This window comes from Mizuhopecten yessoensis, unplaced genomic scaffold (genome assembly GCF_002113885.1).
Source record: "Mizuhopecten yessoensis strain PY_sf001 unplaced genomic scaffold, ASM211388v2 scaffold6443, whole genome shotgun sequence".
NCBI classification, from domain to species: Eukaryota; Metazoa; Mollusca; class Bivalvia; order Pectinida; family Pectinidae; genus Mizuhopecten; species Mizuhopecten yessoensis.
Window position 1 is genome coordinate 970,945 of NW_018406552.1, and position 12,247 is coordinate 983,191.

At 35.3% G+C, this 12,247-nt stretch overlaps 1 protein-coding gene across 1 annotated transcript in view; it reads right to left on the reverse strand.

Moving 5' to 3' along the window:
* Positions 1-11,900, reverse strand: part of LOC110452171 (T-complex protein 1 subunit alpha-like) — an 18,344-nt gene extending 6,444 nt beyond the window's left edge. Inside the window, exons 1-10 of the mRNA XM_021500535.1 lie at positions 11,793-11,900; positions 10,399-10,484; positions 9,197-9,325; positions 7,927-8,024; positions 5,932-6,042; positions 4,798-4,979; positions 4,281-4,407; positions 2,873-3,048; positions 2,208-2,331; positions 696-888 (exon numbers count right to left, since the gene is read on the reverse strand). Coding sequence (XP_021356210.1) covers positions 696-888; positions 2,208-2,331; positions 2,873-3,048; positions 4,281-4,407; positions 4,798-4,979; positions 5,932-6,042; positions 7,927-8,024; positions 9,197-9,325; positions 10,399-10,484; positions 11,793-11,865 — 1,299 coding nt within the window. The 5' untranslated portion in view covers positions 11,866-11,900. The remainder of the gene's footprint in view (positions 1-695; positions 889-2,207; positions 2,332-2,872; positions 3,049-4,280; positions 4,408-4,797; positions 4,980-5,931; positions 6,043-7,926; positions 8,025-9,196; positions 9,326-10,398; positions 10,485-11,792) is intronic.
* Between the last annotated feature and the right edge of the window lie 347 nt (positions 11,901-12,247).

Consider the following 12,247-nt stretch of genomic DNA (forward strand, 5'->3'; position numbering starts at 1 on the left):
ATATTTTCCTGTTTGCGTAGAGCACAAAGCCGTTTACTGGAAAGTTACATATTATGTAACACCCAAGTATTTCCACATCAACCATGCCAAACCCTTCAAAACCTTTATTATCATCGTAGGTGACGATGGAGAATAAATGTTTACCATCATATGCATCGCTTCAATCTACACGTCCGCCATTTTTATGACTTTTTTTTCCGATTTGAAATTCTCTCGCACACCTTTGGTTATTAATTACTAGGGTACACTGCCGTGAATATCGAAAGTAATGACAAAACAACCAATCAGAAGCCTTCTACTATACGCGTTCGGGTTTGGTATAGCAACAACCCGACTTCACACTTCCTGGCTACCGATCAAAACCTACAGACCGAAAAACGACTATTGTCGTGCGTAGCAGTGAGGGCCCGACTTTTCAAAACGACTATTGTCGTGCGTAGCAGTGAGGGCCCGACTTTTCAAAACGACTATTGTCGTGCGTAGCAGCCTAAGGGTTAAATGACCTGCTTTTTCCTGTCATTAATTAACATACATACATGCATATGGTTTATACTGTCATATAATGAAAATAGGATTTCTTTTGCTTGCTATTTTCCCAAACATAAAATGATGTATTCCTGCTTATAACACATTGTGATATTAACCCTACTGCCTTTCTTATTATATTTTAAGTCGAAATACACAATCTTACTTACCAGTGATGTAGCAAAATTCTCCAAGTAGATAGACAGGGCAGCCTCTACAGCCCCGCCCCCAGGAACGACTGACTTGGACTCCAAGACACGCTTCACCACACAAAGGGCATCATGGACAGACCGTTCCATCTCATCGCACATGAAGTCGTTGGCTCCACGTAGGAGGATGGAAGCTGCAGATCTTGCCTTGGTGCTAATGAAAAACAAGAGTATAATAATTATGATATGGGTTGACAAACATTAGGTAGAGCATCTTAACTCTATCCTGGCTGTGTAATGTAGCCGTCCCCAGTCAGAATAACAAGATTTGGTTTCACAGACGTAATACTTCTTACTTTAGGATGAAAAAGCGTAGTAAGGGGCAATAACTACGACTTACTATGTATTCTGTCTTTGCATATTGCAGAGTTATCTTCTCTTGGGAGCAGGTATTGATTGTTACGTCACTTGTTTGTGAGAGTAACGTCATCAATTTATGAGAAAAAGACGTAATTTTCTCGCACAAACCAATGACGTAACAATCAATACCTGCTCACAAGAGAAGATAACTCTGCAATACGCAAAGACGGAATACACCAAGTGGCACTACACCGCCTGGGCATCAGTTCCTTTCTTGATGTTTCAGGCAGAGAACATAGGCATTCATTCATAATATAATTATTTGAATTTATTTATGTTGTTTTAAATGCAGTTATTCCCTGATGACGTAGGTTTATACAAAGAGGAATATAATAGTTATATAATTATGATATGGGCTATCAAATATTATGTATAGTATCTTAACTCTCTTTCCAGCTGTGTAGTGCAATTGTCCCTAGTTGGCACACCAAGATTTGATTTCACAGACACAATATTCCTTATTTTGGGCTGGAAATTTGGGATGAGACAAAAACAATATCCATCCTTAGGGCAAGATCACAGGATAGATTCAGAATCTCACTTCTGCAATAAAGTACCTCTGTCCCACTGCCGGTAAAACACTACAGAATTCCACTGTAGTTTTTCATACATACAATAACCTCTACATTAGTTTCATTTTACATATAATTATAGTAGGACTTGCCAGGAAGCTATCACTGAACATTAAGCTCAGTTGGTCAGAGTGACAGACTGTGATCTGTGGTACTAAGTTTAAATCCCGTTCGTCTGTTGCTTTAATTCATTATTGTCAGAACACTGTCATTGATTTCTTTATTTTAAATGTCATCTTTATTATCTTTCTTCATTAGAGTGCCGAGAGATATTGGTTTCTTTAGTGACATATTAAAACTTTGTCATGCTGGTGGCTGTTTCCAATTCATCGTTAGTTTTAACACTGGTATGAGATCTATAGGCCTATTAACTCATTTACCCCTGAAATTTCATAATGAACTATTCCAACCTTTGAATGGGAAAAGTTCAAATGTGTTTTTAGGGGTGAATAAGTTATGTGGGATTTTTTGGGGATTTTTTTGTGTGGAATTGATCAGGAAACCAATACAATTGTCTTGATTACATGTGTACACCACTGACCCTTTAATGAGGATGAGTTCATCGTCCGAGATACGTTCCTGTATAACCTCCTCTGCCTGTCCAAGCATGCTCGCGTCAAAAGATTCCTCACCTTCTAAATTGGCCAGAGTCAAAACCAGTTGCCCTAAAAGTACAATACAACAATGGCGTTGAAATACAATCATCACTTTTCAAATATGTTATTTCATATATTTACAGTTGATTTTCCCTAACATCATGAATTCTTATACCGATGATCAGGAAATTTGAGGGTATTTGCCTTGGTTAAAATATATATTTCACTTTTGTTGCCTTTTTTCACTTCTGAACTACAATTTTTGTCATTGTATTTTGATGCTGTGGTTTATGTTGTCAGTCAATCTATGTTGACCCTGTGTTGCTAGTCTATGATGCATCAGATTAGACTGGTAAAATAGTGTATTTAAAACTTATAACACTCCATAGTCAACTAAAATTCACAATTTGAAACCATCTTTTTGTCTTGTATTTTGATGCAATAATTCATCTTGTCAATCCATGGTGATACTGTATTGCCAGGGTAGGATGCATTAGATCAGACTGTTGTTCATTTTTTTTAATGATTTACAACACTTGTCAACTAAAAGTCATAATTTTCCAATTTAAAACTATCTTTGGCGTTAATGTAAGTCTCGGAAGCCTCTTACCGCCCGTTGCCTTAGCGATCCTCCTCAGATCCACCTTCTTACATCTGCGTACAGCCATGGCACCGGCCTCAACAAAGTACTTGAGGCAGAGGTCATCAATACCTCCAGTAGTTAAGATAACATTGGCCCCTGTTGCAATGATTTTCTCTATCCTTTCCTTGGTAATATCGGTTTCTCTGGAACAGGAAGATAGTTATTAGTTTGTTGCTTATATTACCGGCCAGCTACGGTGAAGACATATTACAAAACTAAATACACCAAAAAGAAACTGAACAGTAAAAGTTTAAAAACTGTACACTTAAGTATACAGCGAAAATGGTCAGATATTATCATACAAAGAATTTATTATTAAACCAATTTCACGCAGAATTTTGAAAGGAACAGGAAAGAAATTTTACTTGATGGCCTGAAATGGTTACAATTTCTATTTATTGATCTTTTTCCTGATTTACATTTCAAGTGAAACATCAATTACACAAATCTAGTTAAACTAGAACACGACAGGTCAGTAAAGGCCCAGTATTGAACTTAACACTATATGAATCCCCTATAATTACATTTAGCAGAAGCCACATCAATCAACTTGGATTTAGAAATATGGGTTAAAAAAGACAAGGTAATGCCCACAATGAACATTTTCCAAACTTCACAATAAAAAAAAATCGCCCTCGTCTCGTTTTTGCCATGTAAAATGAAAAAAATAATACCGCCCTGCCGCACCTATTTTGAAAGAAATTGGCCTGAGAACCAAGCAATTAATTTTATTTGGCCTTATAAGTCAAGTCTCCAACCTGCGACCCAGTGGTGAAAAGCTATGTAAGACGCCTTAACCACTGCGGCCCAAAAAAGTGTCGGACAGTGACACTGACTATGGTCAAAAGACATCTTTAATTTTATGATCCTGGCATATCCATCAAATACTTGGCCATTTATGTTACCACTAAAAGTAACACTTGCAGTCTAAAAATGTAATACAATGTATTTTTGATAGTATACCCCAGTATACCCCACTTTTTTAAGTGACATTGACCTTCTGAACTTGTTTAACTCCTATTGCATATCTACATATAAAAGCATATATATATTGTGTGAAACTTCTGAAATCTTAAAGACTTTTGGATTCTTAAAATATCTGCTTAAATCAAAATTTGGATGAGCAGGGAGATTGACAAATGCACCAATACCTCTGATGCAGGGCCCTTAAAAAAGGAAATATAGTGAGATTTTCTAGCGCGACATTGTTAACATTTTCTACCGTCCCCTTAAATCTTATGTATCAGATTCAGTATGGTCAGAACTGAAGATCTGTTTCAAGTAAGATTGCTCTTGACTGTGAACTAGTACCCCAAATGCAATCTATCACATTCTTGTGAATTAAAGTGAAGTCTACCCAATGATCAATACTTACTTCTGTCGGACTCCATCAAGGTCTTCTGGGTTTTCAATTAGGATCTGAACACCCATCTTCATCTTTGCTTTCATCAAACCGAAATCTAAACAGGCTATCTTTGCATTGGTGATCTTTTTCGGCATGGCTGGTGATAAAAAACACAATGTGAACATACGTTTATTACCGTCATAAAATCTTGAGATAGCAGTATTAAACAAAGAATTTCTAAAATTTAAAGAATACATTTCATTTTCATAACTTTCACCGGTATAATTGGCCTACTTATCATGGATTACAGAATAAGTTTGATTTTTTACCCCACTTTTACTTCATTTTCATAACTTTCACCGGTATAATTGGCCTACTTATCATGGATTACAGAATAAGTTTGATTTTTTACCCCACTTTTACAACTTTCTAAAAAAATTGAGCAAATAATTATGAGGATGGTATTCTTTATTATGTCCAAAAAGAATAGAAAAAAATATATAATTGAACTTTCACCAAAAATAATTTAATTATTTGCAAGTCTTACCTTGTGATGCGACTGTACAGTTAAGAGCGTAGCCCTGGATCAGAGTACTTTCAATTGAACTACGTCCGTGGGCTTTCAGAACGTTAACAGCCTTAATTGGATATTTGAACCCTCCCTTTCCATCAGATGTCTTGATAGCATTAGCAGCATCTAACACCATGTTGGAGAAGAAATCTGACTGGCTGATCAGGTTGTCAAGGTAGATAAGTATTCATCAAGATTTTTGATTGGTTGATTAAATTTGTGTTTTGGCAGCATAACTGTTATTAATTATAGGTTGATAACGAACTAGGTGAATATGAAAACATGACAAAATATTGATTTCATGGTCAACTGGCTACAAATATGTACAAAATCATGTGCAACAGAAGTAATGAGCTTCCACTGGGGAATTCACCCACGAACCCAGACTTCCCAGTCAGACGCTCTACCACTGAGCTAAAGAGAAATTCCCTCTAGCGCGAAGCTAGAAGCTTAAGTTAATCGTAATCCTATGTACAATTAATACCTTAGATGTAAATTTCTGTCATTGATTCAGTAAATGATCTTTCCTTTAAGAAAAGATCAAAATTCATGAAACAAGTCATACTGTGCCCCATTGTATATACTTTCAACTTACATAGAAGCTGAAAGGAAGTTGTATGGGATAAAGTCAAAAACTATTTCAGACTTCACTACTGCAGGGTATTTCCAGAGTATTTGAGATTCAATTTCTTAACACTTTCATCACTGTACACCATAATGGACTCATCTTGATCAATTTATGGTAGAGTTTATTAAAGTTACATAGGGGTAAAAGGGTTAAGACACACTGATGTATCTGGATTGAATCTGGATTGATGTTTCTCCATTTTCATCTTGATATTTTTCAAAAGACTGAAGTTTGTCTTGTTCTAAAACACCTATAACATTAGAAAACATAACTGTGTGTTATGCTACAAAGAATTATTTTTCTTCAATTTTTCTTTTTCAAATTTGGAGTTTTCTTAAAACTGATAAGAAAATGTCCCGATTCTCTTGAAAACAGTTTTGAAAATGTTTGAGGCAAGAATCCTGCATGGTAACTTGAAAGAAAATGTTTTTTTTCTTCAAAATAAACTCTTTTAAATCTTGTGATCATGAACGAAAGGATACGACCCAATGATTTTGCTGGACATGCTAGTTTTAGCAGCGTTGATGATACATTCACGTCCGAGCTCTTCGGTGTTGATGGTGAGGTGTTCTTGTATGTACTTACAGGCTTCTCTACAAAATCACAGAAACAAAACACTAAGCATTCATCTACAGTAACCAGTGATCAATTAAATCTAAAATCACAGAAACAAAACACTTCACTTCAACTAAATTTCAAATCATAAAAGATAATAAAATCCTTCAGCATTCAATTACAGTACTATAATACATTCATCTCAATAACCAGTGATCAACTAAATTTAAAACTCCAAAAGATAAAACACTTCAGCATTCAATATCAAAACATTCACATCAAGAACCATGCCAGTGATCAATCAAATTTAAAATTTCAAAAGATAAACATTCTGGCAATCAACTACAGAACATCCTTTTCAAGAACCAGTGATCAAATAATTGTGAAATTTTAAAAAGCGACTGTTTTTACATAAAAAAATCATTATTGAAGTTTAATACATTTTGAAATATGATGAATTTGAAAGTTTTTTTAATTTCATTTAATCAGAAATTAGCATTTCACTTCCGGGTCCCATTTACTAGTAACTAAAATCTTTCAAAAGGTGTTATACTTTTTACGAAATTCTTAAGATGCATATTAAAATTCTGAAACATGCAGTTTTCTATCATTTGAAATTGAAATTTCAGTCAATATCCCATTCAATTAATGATATTTTGAACAACTCGATTCAATTAACGATATTTTGAACAACTCGATCTAGAAGTTGATGACGAAAAGCAAACATATTGTTCTTGTTCCTACTTGGTACATGGATAATTTCAGAAATAAAAAGATCCAATTTACTATGTAAGGTTTTCTATCTCCCACTGTATATACCTTCAGTTTATGGAATACAAACTGGAGGGAAGTTGAATGGGAGTTCATTGTTAGTTTTATCATGTAGCAACAAGAGGGAAACTTGAACGCTTATTGTGTAGAAAATTAAGAAAAGTTGAAAAGCGTGTCCCTGTTTATAATTTAGTGTAGAAACAGGAGGGACGGTAGTGGTGGTTCAGCTTATCAGTTTACTGTGTAGTTTTACTGTGAGGGACGGTGTGTGGTGGTTCAACTGATCAGTTTACTGTGTAGTTTTGCTGGGAGGGACGGTAGTGGTCGTTCAGCTTATCAGTTTACTGTGTAGTTTTGCTGTGAGGACGGTATGTGGTGGTTCAACTTATCAGTATACCGTTTAGTTTTGCTGTGAGGGACGGTGTGTGGTGGTTCGGTTTATCAGTTTACTGTGTAGTTTTGCTGTGAGGGGCGGTGTGTGGTGGTTCAGCTTATCAGTTTACTGTGTAGTTTTACTGTGAGGGACGGTGTGTGGTGGTTCAACTGATCAGTTTACTGTGTAGTTTTGCTGTGAGGGACGGTATGTGGTGGTTCAACTTATCAGTATACCGTTTAGTTTTGCTGTGAGGGACGGTGTGTGGTGGTTCAACTGATCAGTTTACTGTGTAGTTTTGCTGTGAGGGACAGTAGTGGTGGTTCAGCTTATCAGTTTACTGTGTAGTTTTGCTGTGAGGGACGGTATGTGGTGGTTCAACTTATCAGTATACCGTGTAGTTTTGCTGTGAGGGACGGTGTGTGGTGGTTCAGCTTATCAGTTTACCGTGTAGTTTTGCTGTGAGGGACGGTATGTGGTGGTTCAGCTTATCAGTTTACTGTGTAGTTTTGCTGTGAGGGACGGTGTGTGGTGGTTCAACTGATCAGTTTACTGTGTAGTTTTGCTGTGAGGGACGGTAGTGGTGGTTCGGCTTATCAGTTTACTGTGTAGTTTTGCTGTGAGGGACGGTATGTGGTGGTTCAGCTTATCAGTTTACCGTGTAGTTTTGGTGAATGCTCATTTATTCTAGATACATTGAATGGTGATATTGCAATAAACTCCTACCTCTGATAACTGTGTGATTAAAAGACACATAAACTGGTATTTCATGACTTACTTGCAAGCCAATCTGTATCCACTGATGATTGATGTGGGGTGGATTTTACATTTAACCAACTCGTCAGCATTTTTCAACAGCTCTGCTGCAATTATCACCTGTAAAGAATTTTGTTTCATTAGTAAAATAGACATCCTAACAATTTTCTCCATAGTAGATCTAAACCTTAAGGCCGGCCCATCTTGGCATAAAAAAACTCTGATAAAAACTGAATAATCTATTTCAAACCAAAGTACCAACTGATTGGTGTTCAGTAGGTGAACTTAATAAATTAATTTATTCCGGTTTGAAGCCTGACAATGCGCTGTATACAAGTGGCACACTATTGACTTAAAAGACTTTTATGTTTTTGATAAAATAAACTTAAACAATTTGTTTATGAACCTGTCCATGCCATAAAATCCTTTGTCATAACGAAAATAAATGATAAGCTTGTCTTTTTAGTCTGAAAAGAGTCACACAACAGGGTTTTTGCCAGCTATTTTGGGAAAGGCCCCTGAGCAGGAATTTGGGAAAATATCATCGGCATTTGGCAAAATTTGGGAAATATCATCAGTGTTCCCACATGCACAGGTTCAGGAAAATACAAGTTTTGAGAAATATAATCTACAATGTGATTTGCAAAAAGTTTTCCTCTAGCTGTTTTTTGTAGAATGTATAGCAATAAATAAACATCAATTTTCAGGGTTTTTGTTTATTCAATTACAAATTTCTGTTATTTATGTATTTTGAATGCTCTTTCATGGACAGTAATACTTTGAACGTTGCACACATAACAACCGGAAACTTGTATAAACATGTTTTTTATATATCTTATTTGGGAAAATAAAGACTGGAATTGGGAAAATAGTGTTATTTTTTAATCGAGAATGGGTTCCCTAATTACCGGACCCTATAAACACCTAGCAAAACCCCGGAGATATCTGTTTAAATAGATGTTCTATCAAAAATAGCTACACATGTGCAATTTCATTCTGCACGATATGCAAAACAAATGCATTAAAATACAGTAGCCTTCACTGCAATATATGATTTTACAACATATGATGCAAAACACTACAAGGACCTTGAAGGTAAGTACGTTTACAGACTCCTGAGTTTGAATCGAAGAAGCCCTATAAAAATATGGACAAGTTGTTTTAACAGCGAAGATACATAAAATATAGAGAAATTAGGAGGTGGTGAAATATTTTCTGATTTCTCAAGCCAATAAGATGGTGCTTGAGTGGTAAAGAGGTCTAAAGAATAGGAATTTGAAGGACATTCTCACCACTGATGTTGTACCATCTCCGACTTCCTGGTCCTGAAGTTCTGCCAGCTCCACCAAGATTTTAGCAGCTGGATGTTCTACTTCTAGTAACTTCAGAATGGTGGCTCCGTCATTTGTAATGGTCACATCCTACATTTACGTAATCACAGTTACAAAGGTGCCCAAAAAAGAATACTTATAAAAAAGCAAATAATGAATTATAATAAAATATGATTCATTGAAATTTATTAATTTCTGAAGCTATTAATTATATGTTTTTAAGCTTTTAATGTGAATTTGAATACTATTCCATTTAAGACCTTCACCTTTTATTATAGTTTGATCATCTACATACATTCATAATAATATTATTAAAAACAGGATGTCCAAACCATGCACTTTGGACCATTTTTTCAGTTGTTCAACTACAAATAGTACCTGCAGCTAAGCTAGCTAGGGAAAAGATGGGAGACACATGAAAGAGCTGCAGTAGAAATTAAACAACAGATCAGTTTTGGTTTCTTAAATATCTCAAAAGCAGTGAACATAGATGAAATTATCCTTATTCTGGGAGTGGGGATGTTTCTTGGACTGCTAACACAAGTTCTTTAAATTTGTATGCGCTGGTGATCTATTTCAAAATTTCATATCTATTTTGAGAATATATGTTGCTTTACCCCAGCGTTAGGTATTAAAATCTTACAAAATCGGACTGTTTCTAGTAAGGCCAAAAAAATATTGTCTGTTTAGGGTTGCATGGCCAAAATCAAGGGTAGGTAGGTAAAAAAAAAAAAACAAACCAATTTGTATGTTTTTTGTGTACCATGTGGTCATGTGATTATGACGCTAGCTACTATTGTATGTAAAACAAAGAATTACATAAACAAGGTAAATTTGGAGGCAAATTGTGCCCCTTATGCTGACATTTAGCGCCAACACGGAGCTGGAAGCCATTTTGATTTTTTTTTTATGGCCTAATATGACACTCTGTATGTATGTGCAATAATTACTTTGTTGAACACATTCACCCCTACATATTTAAACGGGCCTTAATTGGCCAATCTTTGATTTGGTAAGATTCAAATGTGAATTTAGGGGTGAATGGGTTAAGACTAATAAAATCTATTTAAGGCAATGATTCTATTACAAGTTAAGAATCTGGTACATATGAACCAAGGAGGTGTCTTAGGATTGGCGTCGCACCTCTGATACTGCATACTTACACCAATATCATCTACCAGCATTTTGTCCAGTCCCACTGGTCCAAGACTGCTTTTGACAATATTTGCAATGGAGCTTGCTGCCATCACTGGAATTGATTTAGAGGAAAAACTCATTACATTTCAATAGCGACCAACGATATTTGTATATATTTTTTTAATGTTAGGATTGGGCCTTTTTGAAGCATTTTGGGAAGGAAGACTATCAATTGGGAGGGAAATTTTCAGGATTAATTTATTATACTAGGAATTTTGGGATTAAAGCATGATAGTTTCAATTGTGAATCCGAACAAAAAGTCCTCAGAAACAAGAGGCCCATGGGCCTAAACGGTCACCTGAGTCTACANAGTGACCTAAAAACCTAGTTTGGTATTTATAATGTAGCACATTGTACATTTAAAAAGAATAGTTTGTGATGACATTTTCTTCTACTGAATTTTCTAAGACTTAAACAAATGTTATGAGGGACTTTAATTAATTATAATGACTTACCAAATTTTTTGTTCGCTCTGGTGGTGATAATAAGAGCAGATTTGGATAAATTATAATCCATTTATCGATATATGTGAGATATGTGTTTTGTCATATATGAATGTCCTCTGCCCCCACACCAGACATCTATCTGTCAAAATGACTACAGTTCTGTAAGTCTGGTGATCACTCAGGGCCAAAGGAAACTAAAATTACTTGGGCTTAAACTACCAATAGTGAACTTGATGAATTTGTATGTGTCATTATATTATCCCGAAATCTTTTCTGACCAAACTTAGGTTTAACATTGAAGACCTTTCATAATACACCACACGTTATTTGATAAAACTATAAGATACTTGTTTAACTAGTAAATTTATTGCAAACTATTTGTACATTCCCAGCACTCGGCATAGACAACGGTCTTTAAAAGAAACCGGAACAACGACTACAATATTCATAATTTTCATTTGCCCTTTTCTCTTTATCTGTCACGTAGCTTATGACTGATCGAAAATCAAAATCAAAGTCTCCTGCTCAAATTTGCGGAGACATGCAGAACGGTCACAGAACATGTCTGTGTATGGGGCTTATATGGGGATTTCGTTAAGTCAAATATACTAGAATAACTCAAATAAAACGAACATTACATGTTACATTAACTGAAGTATATTTTATTCTATTTCAGTTTCAAAAAACAAATGTTCAAAATCACACTTATAAAATCAAAAAGAGTTTTTAATTATTTACACGAAACCCCTTTGGTTACCGGAACATGCCCGAACATTCGAGACCATGTGCGAGTCATGCTTCTGTTTTGACACCGGTATTTCAGAAGTTGTCGGCTGATAAAAACGTTTTACTGTAACTCGTATGGTACATCACTTAACTGGATGTAAAAGAAATCGGCACAATATATCCTTACCATTTTGTGAACGGACAGACTGGCCCGTAGTTCTGTCGCCACCAACAGTGAGAGTAGCCGTAGTGTTTGCCATGCTTGTTGTTTATTCTCGCACTGTCTCGTTTTTCCTCGCATTACAACGAGACGTTCAATAAATAAACCCTTTGTTTTTTTATATTTCGTGTTATTTATTAATTGATGCTTATAGTTCACAGAAAATAATAAATTCGACAAACAACAATAATCTTAATCAAAATGAACGTAATTTATAATAAACACTTAAAACAAAATTCAGTGTTCATGCCGGAGGCCTCATTAGGGGTTACTCAGTTAACCTTTAATAGCATAAATCTAACTGTGCAGAAACCATTTGAATTAAAAAAATCCCATTAACATTTTTATAAATGGTAAAAGCCAAGCAATTATTTTCCTATTCATATAAGTTTTATAAATATGATCAGTTATTTATATATATT